Here is a 26,857-nt window from a genome sequence, read left to right as displayed (position 1 = left end):
GAACCATCCCTGAAAGATTCTAGCTCCTTCCGCTGGAGCATCTGGAAAGAGCTGATCATTCATAGGACAAGTGTGTACCATAAACAGCAATTGATTTGCCTAGGAGAATGCACTGGTACTCTTAAATTAAGATGGTTCTGAGGATCTTTAGGTAAGTCGAACTCAGTGAATAATTCTACAGACAAAGGAAAACTGATATAAAAAGCTCTAAACAATCTGTACAATTAGTATAGAGCTTTCACTACTTTAGAAAAAATATTACTTTTTATTGACTCAGATGAAATCGCTCTTCACCAACAGATTAGACTGAGCTTATTTGGAACAAATTTATGTCTATGACCATTGCTACATCCATTCCTGATCACTTAATCTAAAATCATTAAAGAGACCTGTAGGCTTATATATAAGTAGAAAACAAGAGGCAAAATCAATTTTTTTTGGCTGCTAAAATGGAACTATTTTCTGTTAAACCAGTTTGGCAGAAGTATGTAAATATGATACCCTGAAATGTTTCCCAGGACATGATTAAGAAGGCTACCTTTTAAAGTAATTTTCTATCCTATTTTATCTATATGGCATAATCAGTTTGGAAAAAAAGCTATCCTATATGTCAGTACAGTCTAGGGAATGACTGCATTCAGAGAGGCTCTGCAGAACAGATGAATGATGAAGAAAAGATGAATGTGACCCAGGACCTTTGCAGCAGGGATGTTTACTTGCATACTGAGCTGCATTAACCAGCAGGTGAAGACAGTGACTCTTCCCCCTTACTTGACACACAAGGCCACGTCTGTTATACTGAGTCCACTGTTGGAGTCCCCCATACAAAACAGATGGCAACAAGGCCAAAAAGATGAGAAGGAGGATGGAGGACATGATGTCAAAGGAGAGGTGGAAGAAGTTCATTTTGTTCATCATGGAGGAGGCCAGAATGGGATGTAACTGATGACTTCCACTATCTGTTGGGGAGTTACAGAGACAAGGAAGCAGAGCCATCTCAGAGGGGTGCAGTGAAATGTCAGAAAATGTCCATCAAGGTGAATCTTCCCAGAGAGAACAAATGCCAGTTACTAAATTACTAATACTAATACAGAAACTAGAGTTAGTAGTGACATGAGTGGCAGGATTGGATTAAAGACCTCCAGAGGTCCATTCTTACCTAAATATTTCTACGAATCTATGACCTTCATGAAAGCTTCATGAAACTTTGTTGTCACAGACTGGAATACATGTAGAGTTAAGGCCCTAGCTGGGATGCTGTAGCGTAATAATTTTTGTATTAGGCAGAACTTAAATGCCAAAGTTTACTCTCTTTTTAAAGAGAGTAACTCCTGTCCCATGACTTCTTGGAATTAATAAAGATATGTCGGTGGTATCTGTCTTCTTGCACCTCAGTTCTCTTCCTTAACTTTCAAATGTATTTATTATTATTATTTCAACTTTCACTCTATGCTCGTACTGTTTAGTATGCTGCAAACTATACTGGACAGGAAATATCCTAACAGTGTTTACAAAATCAATTTCTGAATCTGTCTAAAATTTCTAGATATTGTTGTGTAATTACAAATAAAACATCAATTCTGAAGCCTTTCTCCATGGCCTATTGTCTCTGCAACTGTAACAAGAGCAAGAACAAATTTCACCTGACAAATCTGGAAAAGCATAAGTGAAAGCAAATATTAATAGTGAAGAATCAGTTTTCATGCAGTGTTAAACGGGGTAAGATTGATTCATCTAGCAAATTCTGAGAGAATTTCAAAACATCAGCTCATTAATCTGATGCTTAGGTTTTCTTTATGATCTAAACTATTTTTTTTCTCTCAGTTATTTTCTGTAATCCAAACTATAGAAGAAAATCTGCTACCCTGGTAAAAATATAAAAATAGTTGCAAGAAACTAATTTGATTACTCTTTAGTACTTTCTTATCTTTAGCTGACCTTTTTCTGCCACCAGACTGGAGGTGAATATAGATGAGTCAGCATAAACCTAGTAACCAGGACCACACAGTCAGCAGTAATATGAAGTAATTTTCTTTTTTTTTAACTGTAGTATGTAGCCTTTTTCTGAAATAAATAAATAAAGCAAATTATTGTTCAGTTTGTGTCTGTGCAGGTTAACTGTCACTCACTAACATGTAACTTGCCCCTTTCCACAGCCTTTCAACACACGCCTACGTACTCTCTCCAGAAGATGGCTCACTGACTGATTAGAGTTAGCTGGAGTAAGTAATATTATACATAATATTGCAGTGCCAGAATATACAGTATCAAGACAAACACCTAGCAGGAGAGGGTGGGAATGTGCATAGAGAAGTGGTTCCCTACTTCCTTCTCTAGCCCATATCTAGCCCATTTTCATCACATCAGTTTACAGACAAATTCTTGATAGATTAATAAAAGCTGCCTGCTAGCGTTAATGCTTATCTCTCTTGAGTCTGGAGCATGATGGAGGTAAGTCCCTTATTCCTTACTGTTAAGTTTGGCCTTGCTCTTCTCCCCCGCATTCTCTGTAGCTGTGTTTGTGATCTCTTTTTCTCTCTCTCTCTTTTTATTTTTTCTCATTACGCACCTGCGAGGCTTTGGAATTGGACTTCCTTAACACAAATTTAAATAAAGAGTTTCTTGGAATCAAGGTATAGTTAATGAATCACATCATACCATGTTCTGTCAACAGTTGCAACATACTTCAGGGGGCATTCCTCCCAGTCCTAAAGGAAAACAGAACAAAACAAAACAAAACAAGAACTGTGTTGGGCTTGCCTATCCACAACTGTGAATCACCAGCCTGCTCCAAAGAAGGCAAGAAAATAATAAAATGGCCAAGGGGGTATGACTGTGAAGCTAATCATAATGTGTGCAAAAATGAAAAACCCTAGCATACATATCAGGATGAGAGTGGATGACTTCTGGATGAGAGGAACTGTTGGTTCCAGTAAAAGACAAGGAAATTGGTCTCTGAGTAGAGTATCCCATGGCTGTTTGACACATTTCTACTCTGTCTCCTAAGAGAGGCAATTACAATGGGATCACATCAAGATTCATCTAAGTTGTTTTCTTGCCTAGAAAATCGTCTTTACATACAAAAACCACATTGGTATCAATATGGAGGCATTCTATTGTAGAAAGCAGAGGTTTTGGCTTTAGAAACTTCCCTAACATTCTGCTGCAGGTATGTTCCCCAATGGAAGCTACTGTTTTAATGATTTAGTCGATTAGGAAAATTATCTTGAGCTGTTCTGAGTGAGTAATGAAATGCAAGATTCATTGCAATGGCAATGTAGCAATGATATTTTAAAAACAAATGCTAGTCATCTGAGAAAGCAGATTTTTTCCTCCAGTAAGAAAGATATCATAATAAATTAGCTAATATTAACTAAAAATAACATAGATCATATCAAAATTTAGATGAGAAGGGATTTTTGGAGGACCTCACTGCCTTCTCTTGCTGGCAGGTACAGCTCAGGGTTCAAGTAGTCACCCTTTCTGAACAGGCCCTTTCCTGGCTCATGTTCATCTTTCTCCTCACCATGACCCCAGGCTCTGTTCTGCAGAGATCCCAGCCATGGCTGATACTCTCCAGGCAGAAGGAAGAATCAGGCTTGCATCTCTCACACACTGTGCAAGCATGCTCACTAATGGCCGGCAGCCTAAAGACTGGCTGCCAAAAATATCCTGTACGCTGATTAGGATCAGGATGTGGTGTCATGAGGAGATAGACACTGCATAAAGACACTTTTCTCTATCCCTCTGTCTGTACTCAACAGGAGTCGAGAAACTGCCTCTCACAGAGGCAAGATATTGACAGCAAGATAAGCAGTTTCGTGTGTTTTCCTGTTTCTGTCGTGGTCATAGCTTGTTGTGAAACTGATGCTGGCCAGAGTGATAGCAGTGAAATGACTTTTTGGCTTTATGAGAAAAAGCATCTCCTTGCTCTCATTATCTATTGTGTAGCTTGAAAAACTTTGGCTGAGAAATTATGTTGAACCAAATAACAAATTTTTCTAAGAACTGGTAGGCAGCCCGGAAGCTGACTTGTCCTCTTACTTCATTAAAGGAAAGGCTTCTTTTTCATTTAATTGTACCTAACCGTATTCCAGCCAAGTGAAAGGTATTGCTGTGCATCTGCACTAGGAAAATGATTATATGTATTAGTTAATAGTCATAATAACAATGGAAGCTTTTCCTAGTCAGAACAAAATGCAGTCACAAAAAGATAACAGTTTTAATGCTAGAGAGAGAAAGGACACATCTATAAATAAATAAATAAATAGATCAAATTTTTAAAGAATGAAAAGGTTTAAAAGGAAAACAGCAAGTAGAAATTTTTCAAAATGACAGACAGGAAAATTAACCTACAGGTATTGGAAAATATTAGTCTAAATCCCTGAAGACCAAAAACAGAGTAATGGAAATATGGAACACTGATGTTTGAAGACAGATCTAAATTTTCCTATCTGATTGAGAACTTGCTTCATAGTTATCTTGAAGCATCTAGCCTGGGCATCTAGCTTCTTTCCATGTTCTCAGCTCTTCACAACCTTTAAGGAGAATCCATTACTCTTAATTAATTCTAAAAAACTTGGGGTGCCTGTGAGCTGTCCTTTTCAACTCTTCCTCTCAGTATGTGACAGTCCCTCACATTAGATTTCACATCTTGACCACTCTCTGACATTGAAGCCCTCAGAAAGATAATCTCATGAGAATAAAATGGCAGGACTGAATGACACAGAATGACAAAGACTCATAGTGCTGCAGGCCAGCAAGACAAGCATAATATAGTTGCATATCTGAACTAAGAATAGACAAAATGAGAAAAATGACAGTGCAGTAACAATGTCCTTAGAAATACTGGAATAACATTGAAGAAGGGAAAGGGAGAGCTGGACCACTGAGAGAGTGAGAACTGCAAAAGCATGCCCCAGTCATGAGAACAGAGTGTATACATCCCACTAGAGGATGTTAGTGGACAGCTGCAATGCCCTTCACTGCTATGCTGGAAGTTTTTTCCGAGGGTTCAAAATGAGTTAGTGGGCTTTCAGAGAAGATACCTGAGGAGTTAAACTTTTGTGTGGTTAAAAGCAAGTTTAGATTTATTTGGACAACCCTATAACTGTCTCTGTGGATCTAATTAAAAGTTTTGTAACATGCAGGTGATAACCTTCAGCCAAGGGGGTTGATCTGGAGAGCAGTGGAGCAACTGCAGAGGTCTTTGCAGAAGCTCAGCAGTACTCAGTCCCTCTTGGGACTGGGATCATAACACCATGGGGTCTTGCTGCAACCCACTGATGCACTGATGTTGACATCTGAAGATGATGATTGCCTCCTGTGCAATTGCAAATGAAGTATTGTCCCACCTGACCTCTTCCTTAGGGTGGTAGTGGCTGAGGCAGTTCACCTGGGAACATGATTTGTTTTTACTTAGTTTGATCTGATGCAACTGCAGCCCCTGGGAGGAATGGAGCTCTTTTTCTTATGAAGTTTTCTACAGGAGACATCACCCCAAGATGAAGCTGCATACACCTTACTTACTCTGATGTACCTAGTCAGAGTACTGTTCATTTCTTCTTCCTTCCATCCCACATTTGGCCATGTAGGTTAGTGTTTGGATGTATGCAACTTAGGAGCCCAAGAAATGGAAATATTTTTCATTTTCATGAAATTTGCAGAGAGTCAGACACATAACTGTTTGCACTACATGTTTTTTCAAAGAAGACCATTGCAGAAAGTAAACCAAGGCAACCAACATTGCAAACTGAGTGCACAAGCTCCAAGTGAGCTGGTGCTCATCTAGACAGAGTGACTATGATACTCAGTGTATGTGTGATCAGGGAAACCAGGAAAGCAGAAAAACCAACTCTCAGCTCTAAAGGTTATTTCAGCAACATTTCATAGAGCAAGTTATGTGGAGAAGGTAAAAGGTCAATATGTCACTGATGGTGGACAGAAGGTGTGCTTTAGAAACCTTAAGGAGCTGCTTGTTGTATCAAATAATAGCTGGTGAATCCACAAGTGACAAAAAAAACTTGACCAAAGAGCCGCTCAGCACTTGACTTCAGCATTGCCTACATTGTTACACTTGTTCTCTCACACAAGGTTATGCATATTAACCACTGCCATTATTCAGTGTTTCTTGCTTACCTGTTTACCATGTCTCTCTATACTTATGTGGCATAAGAGCAAAAATTAAAACAAGTCTCTGTTCTATAATACAAAGTTGAATAGTGCAGCACTATTGCAGAATGAAGAGTTAGTTGCACTAAAATGATACTAATGTAGATCTGCATTAACACAGGTCAATAGAAAATAGTTTCTAGACAAGGGAATACAAAAGAGAGAGAGTTTAAATAACTGCATGAGGACCTGCTAGAGACAGGAGATAGGAATCTCAGCCTACGGAGGTCCTGGCCTAGAGATATATCGTGTATTAAACTTCTTCACAGCTCTCGATGAGCAAGAAAAGCCTTGTGCATAGCACAACGGCATAGTGAAGTATGTTGAGACATGCTAATGGAGACGTGGAGGAGAAGAAGGGAACAATAGATGTATTATTCTCCTACTGAGAAACCAAACTAAACCAGTCAGCTTTACCAGCCATTTCAATTCAGTTTTATTTTGGGAATTCCCCCATTGCAATTGAGTGGCAGGTGAAATGAAACTGAACTTTCCTTGCAAACACAGGGCAAATAGGAGGACATCTTCTTGGATGGTGAGTGACGATATGGTGATAACACAGGACTTGTGCTTGGCTCGGATCTTTAGAGCCCTGTGTGGCAGGCATCTGCAGCTCTGACAAATACCCTGTGGCTGTCAGGGTCCCAAACCCCTTCCAGGGCCCTTGTGGGCACATTTACCTTTATCAAGAGACCAAGCTCATATTCACATGTTTTCTCACCAGTATTGCAGAACTAGGTCTTGGATGGAAGACCCTCACTGTGATACCTGTGGAGCTGCTGAATATTTCTGTGTGACCCTAATGTTTTCCAAGACTTGTTTTCATGAAATTCAAAGTCTGAGACTTAGACTCCTTTTAGAGCACGTGCTATCCGAGAAGAGGATCTATGACAATTCATTTTTATTCAAACAGTGTGAAAACCTTTCTACAGATTCAGTTTTTAGCAAGTTACTTTTATGAGGAAAAAAAAAAAAAAGCTGAAAAGCTGTTTTTTTCCTAATTTAGGAGTATCGCCTGAAGACCCAGCAACAGCCTGAGGGAAAAAAAAAGAGAGAGAGACAGGAAGGAAAGGAAGGAAAGGAAAGGAAAGGAAAGGAAAGGAAAGGAAAGGAAAGGAAAGGAAAAGGAAAGGAAAGGAAAGGAAAAGGAAAGGAAAAAGGAAAGGAAAGGAAAGGAAAGGAAAGGAAAGGAAAGGAAAGGAAAGGAAGGAGGGAAAGGAAAGGAAAGGAAAGGAAAGGAAAGGAAAGGAAAGGAAAGGAAAGAAAGGAAAGGAAAGGAAAGGAAAGAAAGGAAAGGAAAGGAAAGGAAAGGAAAGGAAAGGAAGAAGGAAAAGGAAAGGAAGAAAGGAAGGAAAGGAAAGGAAAGGAAAGGAAAGGAAAAGGAAAGGAAGGAAAGAAAGGAAAGGAAAAGGAAAGGAAAGGAAAGGAAAGGAAAGGAAGGGAAGGAGGGAAGGGAAGGGAAGGGAAGGGAAGGGAAGGGAAGGGAAGGGAAGGAAGGAAAGGAAAGGGAAGGGAAGGGAAGGGAAGGGAAGGGAAGGGAAGGGAGGGAGGGAGGGAGGAAGAAAGAAGAAAAGAAAGAAAGAAAGAAGAAAGAAAGAAAGAAGAAAGAAAAGAAAGAAAGAAAGAAAGAAAGAAAGAAAGAAGGAAAGAAAGAAAGAAAGAAAGAAGAAAGAAGAAAGAAAGAAGAAAGAAAGAAAGAAAGAAAGAAAGAGAAAGAAAGAAAGAGAAGAAAGAGAAGAAAGAAAGAAAGAAAGAAAGAAAGAGAGAGAGAGAAAGAAAGAAAGAAAGAAAGAAAGAAAGAAAGAAAGAAAAGAAAGAAAGAAAGAAAGAAAGAAAGAAAGAAAGAAAGAAAGAAGAAAAGAAAGAAAGAAAGAAAGAAAGAAAGAAAGAAAGAAAGAAAGAAAGAAAGAAAGAAAGAAAGAAAGAAAGAAAAGGAAAATTTACAAGCAAAGTACTCAAATGTTCTTTCAGTCTGATGAATGGAAAATATAATGAAGCTGAATCAGCAGAATGTGATTCCAATGTTCCCCAGCTTGCATATAGCCTTAGTTATGATGTGGATAGCCCATTCATGAAGAATAGGAAATTACTGCAATCTTTAAACTCCAGCTAGAAATGTCTGAGAGGAAGCTATAAAGTCTGCCTGATTCTGGAGTCTCACAGGCTGTTCCCAAAATTACCATTGTTTTCCCAAGAGCTTTCCTACAGACTTCCTTTCAAGGGGCGTTGTTCATCTTAGACTTAATGCTATCCATTTAGTGACAGAAATGGGGGACTACAGAGTAAAGGAAATGCTACATCATTGGTAGAACACAAGATACAAAGTATGCCTCTCCTTGTGCAAGGACTGAGAATTTCACGAAAAACGAAAAGGACACCCTGAAAATAAACAGTAAAGTCCCTGGGAACAAAGATTTGTAAATACCTCAAAGTATCAGGCCAAAGGGAAAATGAGAGTGGGGAAACTGGGAGCAGAGCGAGTCTGAGCATTGCTACTGATCTCATGGGGTATTTCTTTAAAAGGGAAATCCTGGGGGAAAAAATGGGAATTTTTGAAACTTGGTTGCAGAGGAAGCTGAACAGCCAGCATAACATGCTAAAAGCAGGCAGATAAGTGAACCAACATCTTTTTTTTTGAAATTCAGTGAGGAGGAGACATCTAAAGTCTGAAAATCTAGACAACAAATCAGAAGTAGGAGTTTTTCCCTGTAATTAATTGAGCCTTTAATGTTTGATGGTGCTGATAGCATTAGACAAGGATTCAAGTATCTATCCAGAAAACAACAACCTTGGTTATGCTGAAATTTTTGTCTGCCTCTGTGCAGGAATTGCCCTGGACAAAGACATCCTTCAAAGCTCTAAAGATATGGTTTTTGCTCTGCAGTAAGATCTAAAGTCAAATTCAGATCTACAGCAATAAAATTTCTAAGAAATCCAAATGCTATTGTGGAAAATACACAGGATGTTCTTGATGTAACAGCTTTGTAGGGCTGTAATTTTCTTTACATTTAGGTGGAGTAGTTGGAAAAAGGGGTAAAACACGGCTGAAAAATTAGCTTGAACCAAGTAAATGTGATGGTTTAAGTCCAGAATCACAGAGTCACAGAAAAAATAAGGTAGAAAGAGACCTCTGGAGGTCTCCAGTCCAATCTCCTGCTCACAGCAGGTCTGATTGCAAAGTTAAATTGGTTTTCTCAGGGCCTTGTCCAGGTAATCTCCAAGGGTTGAGATTCCCTGGCCTCTCTTCGTACTTGTGGCAATCCTGTGCTACCCTCAGGGAGTCAGAGTGGTTCAGAGTCTAGTTTTCTCTGATCAGATTCTTTCTGATATTCCACACATACGGAGAGTGCAAGGTTTAATATAAAGGTTTATTTTGAAGATACTTGATTTTACATAGGATTTTTATATTCACCAGCACAATTCAGCCAATACACTGAAATCACAGTACAGGTGTGCACTTATACAGTTCAATAGCAATACTAATGTGATTACCATTACCAAAGTCTATAATACACTCATCATCATGATAATGGGTGTCCCCAGTCACCGGGAAGAAATGTATAGCCAGCTCATGCCCATTGCTCTCTTCAGAAATTGTTAGTTGTTTGGGTTTTATACCTTATGTTGGGCTGAGTCACACGTACACCTCCCTCATGTTGATATGGCTAATCTCAGGAAGATATTCACATCCATTTGATCAACTCAGGAAGAAATATTTGCACCAATTAATCCATTGAACAGTTATAGTTCCTGGTGCCCTATAAAGTCAGTTCTCTGTGCAACAGCTGAGATCAATGAGTTACAGCCTACATAATTCTTGAGCTTCAGGATCATCTCGCCCTTTGCCTCTCTCTTTTTCCCTGTTTGTTTTGGGTTATTGGTCAGTCACAGAGTGAGGATTTTACTCATATTCTGGAATATACTTATACCTGTTAGGAATAAGAAAGAAATCCATCCCTGGTCAGCATAGTTGTGCCCTACTACAAAACACTTCTGTCTCCTTGGGTAGCTGAGGGAGATATACTACATGAGCAGAACTAGTTCTGTTAACATATTCCATACTCTCACAGGTTACTGAGATACAGGATTTCTGCTGAAAAAGCTGCATCTATTTAGCTTTTAGCAGTATAGGGAAGTCCTAAATTAAAACAGTGCAATGCTGCAGTGTGGAAAATCCTTAGACAAATCACCATTTACATGTGGGCTTTCATTGGCTGCAATCTTAGTACTTTTCACTATAATGGTACCATTTTGTCATTTCAATAAGCCTATAAGAGGTTTGGACATTAAGAAAATATCATCAGAATTCACTGTAGCACTGGAACAGGTACAAGATAGTGGAATCTTTGATCTGTTAATATTTTCAAGACTTGGCTAGACAGAGCCTAATGACCTAATGTGGTACTGGGGCTTGTTCCACTTCATGCAGAAAGATGGACTATGAATCTCCAGATATAGCTCTTTTTGGATGATGTGAGAATACACAAACAGATGATAAATAATAAATGAATTCTTAGTTGTTCTTATGGCTTCAACTTCTCAGCTAGAGGATGTTTTAATATGCTTCCCTTTCCAGCTGCTGCTGTTAACTAGGAGCTGTTTCTATCACCAATCTTTCATATTCCTGTCAAATTCATTTACCATCAGATGATAGCCTTACCCAATGACATCCTGAGGTTAGGACTATGCCATCTTTGTTCAACAGCAATCCAGTTGTCTTTGACACCTTATTAATCATAATGACTGTGCAATAGGTAGTTCTGCCATTCTGCAAATAATTGGGAAAATTTCAGCAGTTTGGTTCAAATACTGAAGGATGGGTGAATAAAAAATATTGAAATAGAGCCAACCATTCCCTCTCCCTCTCCCTTTCTTTTTGACTGTCCAGAAACCCAGACAACAAAAGTCATGAGTGAAGATACAGAGAGTCATTATATCTTATTTAAGAAGCAAATATTCAAGCCATGATGACCACAAAGATCTGACATTGACCACTGTAGTTTGCAATTAATAGTCCATCTAAAGAATTATGCTCAGAAAAAAAAAAAAAAAAAAACTATGCAAATAAAGATAGTCCAAACATTTTTGGTTTACATTTTAACCTCTCTAACAAGGACTGTCAGAGAGAACTAAGTCAGTTTCTGTGGGTCGATACTAAACCTCACTTACTTACACATCACTGGCCAGAATCCCTGACTGAGAAATCCAGGAAGCGTGATTCGTCGACTTAATAATCCATAATCCTTTGAATCGAATTGTAAAATAATGGAATTTAAATAACCAGAAGGGGTAAGGAGCAATAAGAAACCATAACCTCAAGCTTAGCTTGAGTTTTCCTGACATAGATCTCCTTCTAACACTATTTAGTGGACACAGCCTCATCCTTCCATACTGATGTCTATCAGGATCCTACCATTTGTCTTGAGGCCATCACTGGCCGCACAGGGCAACTCTCAGCCCAAAGTGAGAAGAGTCTGCAACTCTCTGGTGTTGACTTGCATCTCACAGGTCAGCTACTATCCAACCTCACACTTTATTCAAGTCAGCAGTGCTTGCTGACACTGCCTTATTGCCCCTCTATTGCCTCTGTAGTGCCCTGTTCTTAGCTACACATCTAAAAGCTCTTAAAAGGGGAGTCACTTAATAATTATTAAGTTTTCTTCCTTTTTTGAAGACCCTCCTGTCTGCAGCACCACAGACTCTAGCACAATATGAAGACCACCTGTTCCTCAGAGCACATCGGACCCTGCTTCAGTGCTATCATGGCAATTTTCATACATGTACAGAGACACTTGGTAAAAGCCTCACTTTGTCACCAGTGATGACCACCAAAACATACAAATGAAGTCCACTTAGCTCTGGCCTGCATCTTTCCAGAGGATGGCAGCAGAGGTCAAGCAGCCCCAAAGGACCATTCTTCAGCTTCCCTGTGTCAGTGAGCTTCCCACTATTTCAAGATTTCAGCTCAGCAAGTTTTCCAAGAGTGCCAGGTACTGCAGAACAAAGTACTATTCTGTAACAATGGAGTCCTGACCTAGATAATAATAGGAAAAAATACTGTGCGCAGAGCAAGGGGAGGAAAAATAGTTATTGACTGGCCACAAAACCTGTGCTTCGCCCAGAGTCCCACCACATGACTTCCCAGAAGTTTATTCCTGCTCAGGGTGAGCAGTATCTGGACAAGATAAACAAGTAATTTTCTGCTTTTCCCATGAAAACCTGGGATTTTGGAATAGGGGAAGACTGAACTATCACAACACTAGGTTGCATGTTGAAAATAAAATCTTTTTATTTCTTCAAGAAATGGAAAATATGTGATTTGGTAGCATATGACAAGGGTTGTGCTAATTTGTGAGATAAATAACAATGTTAAGTTCTGAATAATGACAAAAATGCCTTGTATTAGCTGTGTATTGTTATCCTTAAATATCTCTCTTTCACATTGAGGTATTTCTAGAGCAAAATGAAAATAATACATTATGCGTATTAATAGATGCATCTAGTTACATGTGTAATAACATATATGTATAATGATACATCTATTATTGGCTATTATAGATAATAAAATAAAGTATCGATATTGTTCCCTTAAAAACATAAAGGAAGGCCACAGTGTAGAACCCAGAAATAGAGTATAAAAAGAGACCAATTATTATGGTGCACAACCAGAGAAAAAGTTATGTTATCAAAGGAAAGACTCGGGGAAAAAAATACATCATTGTAGACATTGTTTTTAGTTTGGAGGAATTACACAATATTGCAAGTGATGGTTTACGCTGTTAGTTTTGAAACTAAATAACTAATTATAAATGGTGCTTTGCATGGACAAAAACAATAATAATAATGTTGTTCTAAATATGGCTCTAAACATCACTCATGTATCATTCTGAAAGAAGTATTTCATATAAAAATTCCTTTAAATATTTTTCACATATTTTCTGCTTCCATTTCTATTCATTGTACATGAAAGCAGAGATTGTCTTTTTTTGTCATATTTTTGTCTTTTCAAATTCCCAAACCCCAGAACTTGTTTCTCCTCCTCTTCCCTTCCTCCTTTTTTTTGCCCCACTCCAGGTGAATTCCACCTGTCAGAAAGGTACTAGGACATGGACAATTAGCAGCACATGCTCCCCTAGGAGTCTCTGCAGCTGCCAAAGTTACTGTGAAGCAGTACAAGACGTATTTCCTCCAACACATAGCCCTGTTTTTTGCTTTCTATCTTGCAAGAACAATATCTGTGCTGCACTTCTTCTGTGGATGCCTGAAGCCTTGACCATTTGTGGGAGAAAGGATGTGTGAGATGCGTTTGAAGGTTGCTACCAGTTCCTGATGCAAGATTACTGTAGGGCACTATCGCTTACATCCGAACTGCATTGGCATTGTGGCACAAGCATCCCAGCGCAGGCATATTTTAACCTGCTTCTGGAAGTGGTCATTTTACAAATTTGAATCATAATGACAGCTTTAATGAAAGAAAGATTGTCATTGTACTTAACATAGGAATGCAGCTTGTAGCCGTGGTGACCCAGCTGACAGACTGGGTGGTGAGGTGTCTGAAATATGCGAGACAGAATGCTCAGGGCCAAAGTGCACTTACACTAGGTTTATGAAGGTTGTGAAGAAAGATAATACCAAGCACTGGGCAGAATGGAAGTTACAAACTTGCTGTATTCTGGTGCTAACCTGCCGTACTCTCTGGGTCTCACAGCTGGGAAAATTGGTGGAGCGGAATCAGGGACTATTTGTCCCCCTCAGAGGTCTATGAATTTTCTAAGCTTGAATACTCCTTCAGTTAAATGAACTGACAGGGTTACAGTTATTTCAAGGTGTTTTGCTGACCTAGGTGGAAGCTCTCTGAACTGCTCTTTGCAGGTGTTTTTCCCTAGAGAGGGAGCACTATTTAGAGTTGAAATGAGAGTTTTTAAAATACATTCCATAGCAAATGCCAGATTTTCAGGTCAAAACAGTTGGCTACCTGGAAAATTTATCAGGTACAGGACACAAAATTTACAATATACCAGTTGCTCTGAAGGACTTTATCTTGATGCTTTTAGATATGAGTGTGTTCCTGGCATTTAGAAAACGAACTGTTTTTATGTCATTTCCTCCAGGGTTGAGGCCCTCCACCCCTGGGGAGACACATACTTGAAAGCAAAGATAAAATTGTGTTCAACTTCTCTCAATTTCAATAGCAGAAGTTGCAAGTGTGTGTAATTGGGCCTGGCTCAGACAAACCAGTGTCCCACTGTCAGTCACAGATGTTATAGACAAGCATGCTTGCAGCAGGTATGTTGTCTATGAGACTCTTTTTCTCTCTGTCCCATGTCTCTTTCTTGAGAGCTTTTCAAGAAAAACATCCAACTCCCCATATAGAACAAAAGTCTTCAGAAATTCCAGAAATTTTGGAAAACAAATTTCTGCCTAACAGGCTAACAACCCCAATAGGACACACCACAGGTCATATCCACAACTTAATTCCTGACCAAGCCATACTTTCAGAGTTCCTGAAAAGCAATCTGTCAAAGAAAGTGAAGGTATCCTGAGTCTAATGATGGCATCAAAGAAAACAGTAGTTGAATCAGCTCATAACAAATCACTAGATTTCTCTCTCTCCCCTAGTAAGATACCACAGTTCACTTCATACACAGCACAGAATCACAGAATGGTTGAGGTTGAAAGGGACCTCAAGAGATCTTCTAATCCAACTCCCCTGCTCAAGCAGGGACACCTAAAGCACGCGGCACAGAGTTGCAGCCAGGCAGGTTTTGAAGATCTCCAAAGGAGACACCACAACCTCTCTAGACAGCCTGTTCCAGTGCTCTGTCATCCTCACAGTAAGGAAGTTCTTCCTCATTTGCAGATTAAACTTCCTGTGTTTCAATTTGTACTCATTACCCCTTGTCCTCTCACTGGTCACCACTGAGAAGAGTTTGGTCCCATCCTCTTTAAATCTTCCCCTCAGGTATTTGCATGTGTTGATAAGACCCCCTGTCAGTGTTCTCTTCTCTAGGTTAGACAGGCTCAGCTCACCCAGCCGTTTGGATGCTCCAGTCCCTTAATCATCTTTGTTGCTCTATGCTGGACCCTTTCTAGAAGTTCCACCTTTATTAACATTTGCCTGCATGGAACAACTTTTTTTTATACCTTCGAATTCTAACTGTTGTTATTCAAACTTGTACATGCCAGCCGCCACAGCAGGGTATGACCTGAGGTTGCCTGTTAAGCAGAAGTTTGAAGTCAAATCAGAGTGAAATAAATATTAATGACACAAGGTCTGGGCAGGTGGGTCCTAGCACCCAGCCAGGCCTTATCTCACAGTCTTGACATCCTCCCATCTGGAGTGTGAATCACGGAGATGCAGGCTGCTAGTTACAGCCTGATATTAAGACTGATTCACTCTATATAGTTCCAGTAAAGACTGAAAAGAAATTTTTTGAGCTCTTTACTACCCACCTTATTTCTTTTTTTATACTCATTTTGAAGAATAACTCTTGCACTCACTGTTGTTACAAAGTTTTTACTCTCCCAAACTTACCTATGTTTAGTATATGCAGGACACAGAGAAATTGAAGAATTCTAGTTGTCTCTGAGTTTTATCTTTCTACCTCCATCTGCTCCTGGTGGACCAGATATTAATCTTGGTGCTGAAGGACAACCATTTATTGTTTTGGAAGTAGCCAGTAGCATAAGGGATACATTTATTCTCCTCTGCTCTGCATTCTTGAGGCCATATGTGGAATACTGCATTGATTTGAGATCCTCCAATTTGAAAGAAATGTAAACAAAATGGGTACAGTCTAGCAGAGGGCCACTGCATGACACTGCAGCATGCCATACACCCGGAGAAGCCAAGGAAGCATAGAGAAGATCAGGATAATTGCTATCTCCTATCTACTGTGAGGGTTGTGGTGTAGAGAAAAGAGAGCCCAATACTTTTCAGAGGTGCATAATAAAAGGACAGGAAGGAAGAGTCACAAATGGCAAAAAGAATGTTATGACATTCAGATTCTAATTAAACGAAGGTCTATAAAACCAGATCTGTCCTGAAAAATTACTTTTCTTGGGACATCTACAGGAACTTCACAATACTTACTGCTGGAATTTTGATACTACTCCCTACATACATGCTTATCACATCTTGCAATCTTCTTAAATTCCCTTATTTGACTTCTGACCTCAAGAGGTTTCCATGCATAAGCAGTGGTGCCTATGTTATGTCCAAGTGGGGTTTACAGAATCCTAGAAATATTTAGGGTGGAAGGCACCTCTGGATACTTCCATTTTAATACCTGTTTAAGTCTTAATTTAAGTTTGTGACAGGATAGAAAGTACGTGAAATCCATTTAAGATCTCTAACAACTCTACACTTTGAGACAGCAATAATTATCATGTTTCTTTAGCAGAGGCACAAAGAACTGGCTATTGCCTTCCTCTTTTGGTGTATTTGCAGACTGTTCTGTACTTTCAAGCTAAGTAGTCAAGTTTGATCACCTATTTCTCATGCATCATGTTTTTAAGAATCTCTCAATATTTCTGCTATGCTCTAATGCTAAACTCTATCTTTTATACCCTTAGAGAAGGAGTACATGTCTGTGCTATGGTCATCCTTATAAGGTTATCCTTCCAGAACCTTCATGTGAGTTCCAAAAGATTATTTGTTCTTTGCACCATCAGTGAGATGAGTTTTGGTCCCTTATTGGTTGTTCTGCAAGTGTATCAGATCTTTAGTGAGTTTGATATTGTTTGCAGATTTTAGAAGATTGAGATCTCCCTGCCTCCACAAGACTTCCCACTTCCTTATCTTTTTCTTGGATGGAGAACCCAAAGTTCCCCCATCGCTTTTATGCCACATTGGTAAAATTTATGCAGTTCAGCAGTTTTGGTTATTAACTCTTTACTCACCTATCGGTTGACAAAATGGAACATGCATTTCCAGACCCTGATGGAAATTCAGTCAGTGTGTGCAGAGCAAATTCTGAGGCTGTTATCAGGTACTCCGCCAGTTAGCTGATTCCTCACAGATTTTCTCACTGTAGTGTGACGAGGTGGACTCGCTACACATATCTGTTTTAAACTTCAAACAATAATGAAATAGACACTTCAGTGGTTTCAGTAACTCCTTTAATGGCAACAACACAAAATGGAAAGCAAGAACAGGAAAGTGATCATTGTAAAGCAAGAGATCAAGCTGAAGAAAATTACAAAGCAAGTGATACATGGTTATACATTCACATTTTCCATTGTAAATTGTAGCTGCTTTTACTTTATAGATATGATTCTCCTGGCTCACATCTTGTTTATGCATATGGCAACAGAAACAGCATGCAACACTTCTCCATTATGTAGTACTTGAACACAGATTCCAAAAGGCAAATACTTAATCTTTGACTTTCTTTCAATGTTAATTGCCATTTCTCTCCTGACAAGGCACAGAGGATGAAAGAAATTAAGGCCTTTTATACAGGGGGATTTGCCAAATCAGATGTGGCCAAATCAAGCACTGGTGTGGGCACGAGGATGGAATACTTGATATTTGCCTTGTTCTTACAGTCTTCCCTTAGCACCTGCCCCATCTATGCTAGTCACAGGATCCTGGGAAACTTGGCCACTGTTTGGACCAAACGTGACAGCTCTTAGATTCACGAGCATTGTGGGGACAGTAAATAGTGTGAGGTAGGAAAAAGAAATCAGATGTGGAGCAACACATATAGACTTCCCATATTCACGGTTTCTATGATGCTGGGGGAAAAAAAAAAAAAAAAAAAAAAAAAAAAAGGCAGTAGAAGCAAGGGCAGAATTCTAGGTCTCCTTCTCTTTGCAGGGACTGCATCTACCCATAGGACTACTGGACTTGCAGTCTAGCAGTCACAACCTCTACCAGGACGAAGGGGACGCAGAAATGAGAGTTTATCATTGAAATTGATTGCATTGTAATTAGGAAAGTGTTCGTGTTCTCGTGCAAGGTAACGAAAACCACTTCCATCACTGTGTTCACATAGTAGCCAGACACCTTTCTGCACTTGGTGAGAAGACACCGTGTCATTGTTATATCCCCTGCCCAGATTAGTGGCTTCTTTTACCACCTTGCTATTTCCTTGATAATTGACATGCTCATAGAGAGTAATCTGGGGATTGTGCAGGTTTTCAGTAATCAACCGCAAAGAAGAGATCTTGTCATTCATCTCATGACCCACAAAGCTATGTTCTCCCTCCTCAAGTACAAGAAACTGGCCTGCATAATTGATATGCTCATAAGCCACCCAAGGCTGACCAATTACTTTCACTGAGGAAACGCAATCATTCCAGTCTACTTTTTTCAGATCAGCAATGTCAGAGGTGAACTCTTTGGAGTATCCCTGGAAGTTGGCGTGCTCATAAATGATGATTTTTCCCATCTCAGCAGGACTTCTGCAGTTTGGATTTCTTGTTGTAAGAGCTAGATGATAGCCTGCAAGAAAACAGAAGGACAGAAAAGAAACAATGCTCATGAGAAGCATTTTCACACCAGAAAACAGTGCTGGAGGAGAAGAAAATGAAAACCAGAAGAGTAAAACACTTTTAGCTAGGAATAGATTTTAGCAGCGGCTGGACAAGAGTGAAGATGTGACTTGGAAACCTGACTTTAGAAGGGAAAAAAAAAAGCGTAGAATGAGAAGTGTGTCTTAAAACTTTGTATTTTTAAATTGGTTGTGTATGTGGGTTCTGTGCCTGTCTGAGTGATATCTGAACAGTTAGTTTAAAATTCTCTTGATCTACCCTAAATAAGGAATCAAGAAATACATAAATCAACTGACAATTTATCTTCCAATTAGTAATGAATAGTGTCCCTGACAATTCTTTCAAAAACTGGCATTGGTAATTCAGACTTGCTTTTATTACCTGCATAATAACACTAGCAAAAAAAGTAGTGGAACCTTCAAGTAATTTCTAAATGAACATTAATTTTATATGGAAAAATTTAAAATTCTGTCCATTAATACCAGAACCGATCTTTTTCAGATTTGCTGAAATACTCTATTTCTATGTTTAAATCATTTTTGTTGAAATAAAACGATTCCTGTTCTTGACCATTAGACATAAGGGGGTGTAGGGTACGGCGCTCGGAAGATCTTGCGATGTACGGGAAGAATAGGGAACTAAGGCATACGCCATATTAGGTAAAGAGCAACGCTTATTGGCTATATAGGCATGCTTCCGCCTTTGCTACCTTTATAAGATCCAGCCTTCGTATATTAAATGCCATTTGCAGCATCCTCATATTGGTGTCTGTGCTCTTTGGCCCGGGCACGGGTTGGACGTGCCTGGCCGCCTCGGCGGACGGAGTCGATTGCCAATGTCAGGCAACAAGTGGTGACCCCGACGTGATACTCCGAGGCGGCGGACCGCAGGCGGTCGAGGGATCCGCGGATCATGGAAGTGATAATCAAGGTCGTATTATCGTGTGCTCGTGAATGGAGATTTCTATGAAATCGAACGCAGTTAAGAGCTGCTGAGCGGCTCCTTGAAGAAGGGGCGGTTAACAGTGCCGGGGAAGTTTTATTCCCCCAGCACTGGCAGAGATGTACCACCGCGTTAACGGAATATGGTATGTCTAAAGGGAGTGCGAAAGATCTAAAGACATGGGGAGTGATACGGCAGGTCCTCCAGAGAGCAAGGGAGGAGAGGGAGACTTGGAGGGCAGCACGGGAGGCGCTCGGGAAGAGCGAAGCAGTGGGAGTGCAGACAGAGGCTGATGAACAGACCCTCTGCAAGCTTTCGATCTGGTGCAGAGAGAATGGGTTCAAAGCCGAGCCCCACCTAGTATTCAAACCCGATGTGAAAGCCAAAAGCAAAGTGGCCATCGGAGCCACGGCAGCCTTTGCAAGCACTTCAGGACCAGGACCGCCACGCCACTGAAAACCGCTGGTGTTTGGAGATCCATTGCTAACCCCCCCGCCCGTGCCTGCCTCTGTGCCTGCACCTGCGGCGCCTACACTGTCTGTGCCCCCGCTTCCGCTTGTTAGATTGCCTTGAAAAAAGGAGAAAGGGGCGCTGGGGAAGAGAAGGCGAATGAGATCAAGGAAACTTATGTTGCTGAAGGCTTGATGAAAGCCAGGAGGGAGGTGCAGAGGAATTTGATCTGTCTTTAAAAGTGGGGGTTGAAGAACTGTAATGCTTTAAGTGAGGACGGAAACCGTTATTAGGGCTATGTAGAGGGATGGCTAGAGAGCCGCGTACATGGCTGCCCAGCAGGCCTGCTCAATTCCAGCCTTCAGGTTTCAGTGAAAGAACAAAGGGAGTGCTAACTAGGAGATAAGAAAGTAGACCAAGGTCAGAGGGAATAAAAGAGCTGTTGAACTAAAAGGATGAGCTAAACAAGTAAGGGGGGCTGTAAGGGTCTGAGTTAGATCATTGTCTACCAATTAGGAGCCTGTGTAATTACATCACTAATTGTTAAGAATCATATAAATGTACTGCATGAAAAGCTAATAAACGAAGTCAGTTCCAGCTTCTATGAAGTTGATGTCTGGCATTCCTGACCCGCTCCAAGCTGCAACAAGTGGCGCCCGAACAGGGACCAGATTCCGAACAGGGACAAGATTCCGAACAGGGACCTGGCACAACGGTGCGGGATTCCGGAGGACGACATACGGGTGCAGCCGAGTGATCCGACCAAGACGGGGACCGGAGCGGGTAAGCCGGCCGTGATTGCGCACACGGAAAAGACGGCGTTGGGGGGCAAGAAGCTGGGGCCCGGGACGGAAAGACGTCGTCAGGGAAGGGCTAGAAGCAGAGACCCCGGTGTACGTACAAAATGGAGCGAGAAGCTGCTGTACAATTGCTGCTGGACTTATTAGCAAAGAGGGAGGCAGCAGTGAGCATGAAGAAGCTGTACGAGCTGTATAAATGGGCTAGAGACAAGGGACACTTGCAAAGACCCAAGCTGAAGCGAGGGGGTTCTGAGCCCCACCATCGCCCAAAGGACATCACAGGGCCACCGCCAGATCGTGAGCCTCTCGAAGCTGCGAGCAGTGTACCTGTAAAAGCCTTTGCGAGCACTTCAGGACCGGGACCACCACGCCACCGAAAACCGCTGGTGTCTGGAGATCCATTGCCAACCCACCTGCCCGCGTCCTCATCTGTGCCTGTGGCGCCTGCACTGTCTGTGCCCCCACTCCTGGACCACCCCGTCGTGCCTAAGAACGGCCCGGCTGGGTCCAGGACTTGTTAGATCACCTTGAAAAAAGGAGAAGGGGGGCCAGGGAAGAAAAGGCGAATGAGATCAAGGAGACTTATGTTGCTGAGGGCTTGACAACAGCCAGGAGGGAGGTGCAGGGGGATTTGATCCGTCTTTTAAAGTGGGGGTTGAAGAACTGTAATGCTTTAAGTGAGGACAGAAACCGTTATTAGGGCTATTATTTCTGTTTGCTATGTTCATCCCTATTATGTGTTGTATCCTTTGTATATTGATGCTGAAACGAGGTATGGTTGAAAGGTGGAAATTTGTACGATCCATAGAGTCATAAAACTATTGTACAAAATAGAACCAAAGACCTTGAGAAAGAAGATGTTTGCCTGCCCGGTCTGAGTGATAAGGAGCATGGAGGCGGCTGCCCAGCCAGGCTCACAGCCGACCTCCTCCGAAAGCAGCTGAAGGCGGCTGCTCGACCGGGCTTGTAGCCAACTTAACTGCAAACATCCTCTAAATTAATTTGAAGGTAAAACATCCGAGAGGGAGGGAGATGAGAAAGGCAGGACCCTCGGACTGACAGCTGGGACCACTTACTGGTATGCGCACCTGTGCAGCCAGGAGGGATGGTTATGTGACTGAAGGTGGAGTTTGTCCGCCCCCTTGGTCTGCCTGCTGGCACGTACTGGCCCTACGTGGCAGGATGCACCAGGCATAAACAAGACAGTGCAGAAAGAGGAGGGGTGAGACTCCTAGCACCGAGACCCACGTTGTCTCTGCGGGGACGCCCGCCGCATTAGGAGCCTGTCAGCAACCCTCTAATCTGCCAACTCGAGAGAATGTTCAGTCTCAGTGTCCTGCCACAAGTATTACCTCACGAGTAATTAGGCATACTTTGCTTCTTTAACGTGCTTTCACCTGAATAGTCATAGCCACTTTGTTGTGTGTGATTATTGCCGAATCCCAAACCCATTCGCAACCTAATTGGCAACGAGGATGGGATTAGGCAATTGAGACAGTGGAACTCACTAGTGGAGTGCACAGCTACGTGAGGTCGTGCCACTGGATAGAAATTGTGTTTGTGCTGTTTGTGTGTGTGGTCTTTAGATCTTTATTGTGTAATATATATATCAGCAGAGAGGGCTGAATAAGCACAACAGGAAAGTGCAGAATTTGAAAGAGGGAAAGCCAGGAATAACTCAGACTATGGCGTCCCCCCCCCCCCAACCAGTGGAGGATTGGGAGCCGTACTCTGACTTGTATCCTTGGAAAGAGACTAGGGAAATACTTCAGCATGGGAAACAAGAATGAAGCGACGGCCAAGCTCCAGTGCAACTGGCACGGAAGGACCTGCAACAGTCCTTACAAATTGTAAAAGCCTCAATGCTACTGGAGCGGGGGCCTTCTTAATATATAGAAATCCCAAGCAATTTCTGGGGAGGAAACCAAATTGAAGCTATGCAAACATAAATAGAAATGGAAATCGTGAACCTTTCAAAATGATTGGGACATCTTAATAATCGATTTGAAAGATTGTTTTTTCACCATACTATTGCATCCTGAGGACCATGACATAGTGGAACGTATGAACCAAACGCTGAAATGCCAGCTATTAAAAAAAAAAAAAGAAAGAAAAAAAAAGGAAAGAAAAAAAAAGAAAAAAAAAAGAAAAAAAAAGAAAAAAAAGGAAAAAAAAAAGAAAAAAAAAGAAAAAAAAAGGAAAGAGGAGAATTGAAAATTATGCCTGCAGAAAAATTGGCAAGAGCAGAATATGTTTTAAAATTTTGAGATTACCCCAGGACAGCCTAGTCCCTCTGATGGTCAAACACAGGGCTGGGCTAAAGGGAGCCCTGACAGAAGTAAAGTCGGGTCCGTGTAAGATGATGCTGAGAGACTGGAACATGGGAAAATGGATGGGACCTTTGGACTTGATAACCTGGGAAAAAGGGTATGCTTGTATCATTACAGATGCTGGAACCAGATGGGTGCCAGCAAAATGGGTGAAACCCTGGCTGGAAGCAAACTTGCATACATCAGATGTAGCAGGCAAACAGCTGGTACCCTAGCGGTGGGAAGTGTGAGCCTGCAGAACATCATGAGAGGAAGAAGTGTCCTGAACTACTAAGCAGGCCTTGCTGGTACAAAAGAAAAAGGGGGAATTGTAGAGGGATGGCTAGAGAGCCGCGTACATGGCTGCCCAGCAGGCCTGCTCAATTCCAGCCTTCAGGTTTCAGTGAAAGAACAAAGGGAGTGCTAACTAGGAGATAAGAAAGTAGACCAAGGTCAGAGGGAATAAAAGAGCTGTTGAACTAAAAGGATGAGCTAAACAAGTAAGGGGGGCTGTAAGGGTCTGAGTTAGATCATTGTCTACCAATTAGGAGCCTGTGTAATTACATCACTAATTGTTAAGAATCATATAAATGTACTGCATGAAAAGCTAATAAACGAAGTCAGTTCCAGCTTCTATGAAGTTGATGTCTGGCATTCCTGACCCGCTCCAAGCTGCAACAGGGCTATTATTTCTATTTGCTATGTTCATCTCTATTATGTGTTGTATCCTTTGTATATTGATGCCGACACGAGGTATGGTTGAAAGGTGGAAATTTGTATGATCTGTAGAGTCATAAAACTATTGTGCAAAATAGGATCCAAGACCCTGAGAAAGAAGATGTTTGCCTGCCCAGGCTGAGCGATAAGGAGCGTGGAGGCGGCTGCTCAGCCAGGCTTACAGCCGACCTCCTCCAAAAGCAGCTGAAGGCGGCTGCTCGACCGGGCTTGTAGCCAACTTAACTGCAAACATCCTCTAAATTAGTTTGAAGGTCAAACACCCGAGAGGGAGGGAGATGAGAAAGGCAGGACCCTCAGACTGACGACTGGGACAATTTACTGACATGCGCACCTGCGCACCCAGGAGGGAAGATTATGTGACTGAAGGCGGAGTTTGTCCGCCCCCCGGTCTGCCTGCTGGCACGTACTGGCCCTACGTGGCAGGATGCACCGGGCATAAACAGACAGTGCAGAGAGAAAGGAGGGGTGAGACTCCTAACACTGAGACCCACGTTGTCTCTGCGGGGACGCCCGCTGAGTTGGGAGCCTGTCAGCAACCCTCTCATCTGCCAACTCAAGAGAATGTTCAGTCTCAGTGTCCTGCCAACAAGTATTACCTCACGAGTAATTAGTCATACTTTGCTTCTTTAACGTGCTTTCACCTGAATAGCCGTAGCCACCTTGTTCTGTGTGATTATTGCCGAATCCCAAACCCATTCGCAACCTAATTGGCAGCGAGGATGGGATTAGGCAATTGAGACAGTGGAACTCACTAGTGGAGTGCACAGCTACGTGAGGTCGTGCCACTGGATGGAAATTGTGTTTGTGCTGTTTGTATCTGTGATTTTTAGATCTTTATTGTGTAATATATATATCAGCAGAGAGGGCTAAATAAGCACAACAAGAAAGTCCAGAATTTGAAAGTGGGAAAGTCAGGAATAACTCAGACTACGGCGTCCCCCCCCACCTCCCCCGCCCACCCACCCCACCAATGGAGGACTGGGAGCCGTACTCTGACTTGTATCCTTGGAAAGAGACTAGGGAAGTACTTCAGCATGGGAAACAAGAATGAAGCGATGGCCAAGCTCCAGTGCAACTGACACGGAAGGACCTGCAACAGTCCTTACAAATTGTAAAAGCCTCAATGCTACTGGAGCGGGCGCCTCCTTAATATACAGAAATCCCAAGCAATTTCTGGGGAGGAAACCAAATTGAAGCTATGCAAACATAAATAGAAATGGAAATCGAGAACCTTTCAAAATGATTTGGACATCTTAATAATCGATTTAAAAGATTGTTTTTTCACCATACTATTACATCCTGAGGACCATGACATAGTGGAACATATGAACCAAACGCTGAAACGCCAGCTACGAAAAACGAAAAATTGGCAAGAGCAGAATATGTTTTAAAATTTTGAGATTGCCCCAGGATAGCCTAGTCCCTCTGATGGTCAAACACAGGGCTGGGCTAAATGGAGGCCTGACAGAAGTAAAGTCGGATCCGTGTAAGGTGATGCTGAGAGACTGGAACACGGGAAACTGGATGGGACCCTTGGGCTTAATAACCTGGGGAAAAGGGTATGCTTGTGTCGTTACAGATACTGGATACTGGAACCAGATGGGTGCCAGCAAAAATGGGCGAGACCTTGGCTGGAAGCAAACTCGCATACATCAAACGTAGCAGGCAGGCAGCTGGTACCCTAGCTGTGGAAAGTGTGAGCCTGCAGAAGAACAACATGGGAGGAAGAAGTGTTACTGTTATTATTAGCTGTATATTTTGGCTTTTAGGAGGTAATATTACTTTTAACGCTATTATAGAAGCTGATGCTACTTTTAACACTAATGGATATGTTATGCTACTTAGGCGTATTGTTAATTATACCCAAATTAAGAGTTGTTGGCTTTGTGGGACAGCGGATCAATTGATGCACTGGTGTTAGGTGTTCCTCAAAGCAACTGGACAGACCTGAATCCATATAGCCTACTCAATACATCATATCAGTGCACACAGGAGAATGTATGGGCGGGCACGCCAATAGCCATCATGCTGGAGGAGGCGCTGCAACAGCGCAGCACCACAGCCTCCATAGTCCATGTGAGAAGTCATGCCAGTATACAGGGATATTATCAGGAAGGCAACAATAAAGCTGATGCAGCAGCCAAGGGTGTATGGACAATAACACAAGCTCGTGCTATACACGAGCACCTCCACATAGGAGCGAGAGCCCTCGCAAAGCATTGCAACATTCCCCTTGCAGCAGCCAGGGATGTGGTAGCCACTTGCCCGTATTGCCAACGATCGACTCTATGGGGTGCTGGGGTGAATCCCCGTGGCCTAAAGGCAAATCAAATCTGGCAGTCAGACTTCACATTATGCCCTTTATTCAAACCACGACCCTGGTTAGCAGTTACAGTGGATACATGCAGTGGACTGATCATAGCCACACAACACCAGAGGGTTACTGCACGTGCAGCTCACCAGCATTGGATAATGGCTATAGCATGGTTAGGCGTTCCGCGAATAATCAAAACAGATAACGGCTCCTGCTTCACAGCCCAATCTACGCAAGACTGGGCTGACAAATGGGGAATTCAACTGCAGCACGGAATTCCCCACAATAGCCAAGGACAGGCAATTGTAGAGAGAGCAAATCAAACCCTCAAACAAAAAATCAAGATCCTTGGGGAGGGGGAAGGTCATACCCAAAGAATTCCCAGTATGAAGCAACCAGAAATTTTGATGCGAGCGCTATATTCACTGAATCATTTCATTCGTGGAAATGAGAACAAGGCACCAGTGGATAAGCATTGGGCGGTCGCAGCTATAGAGGATGGGCCCCCAGTTCTGGTCAGGTTCCCAGAGAAAGGGATATGGGAGTCTGGGTGGAACTTGGTAACCCAGGGAAGGGGCTACGCGGCCGTAAGACAGCAGGAGGTAGTGAAATGGGTACCCACAAGGTGGATAAGA

General features: G+C 41.9%; 1 protein-coding gene across 1 annotated transcript; it reads right to left on the bottom strand.

The window, feature by feature from the left end:
- Positions 1-17,957: 17,957 nt before the first annotated feature.
- On the bottom strand, positions 17,958-18,616 carry LOC148595437 (epidermal differentiation-specific protein-like). The gene has a single exon (XM_088520731.1). It carries the CDS (start codon positions 18,564-18,566, stop codon positions 18,030-18,032), a length of 537 nt encoding a protein of 178 aa, XP_088376857.1. The 5' UTR covers positions 18,567-18,616; the 3' UTR covers positions 17,958-18,029.
- Positions 18,617-26,857: the final 8,241 nt, after the last annotated feature.

The sequence above is a fragment of the Tinamus guttatus genome, unplaced genomic scaffold (assembly GCF_059628265.1).
Source record: "Tinamus guttatus ecotype Peru unplaced genomic scaffold, ASM5962826v1 Tinamus_guttatus_pri_ptg000098l, whole genome shotgun sequence".
In the NCBI taxonomy this organism is placed as follows: Eukaryota; Metazoa; Chordata; class Aves; order Tinamiformes; family Tinamidae; genus Tinamus; species Tinamus guttatus.
This window is presented reverse-complemented; position numbering and strand designations above follow the sequence as displayed.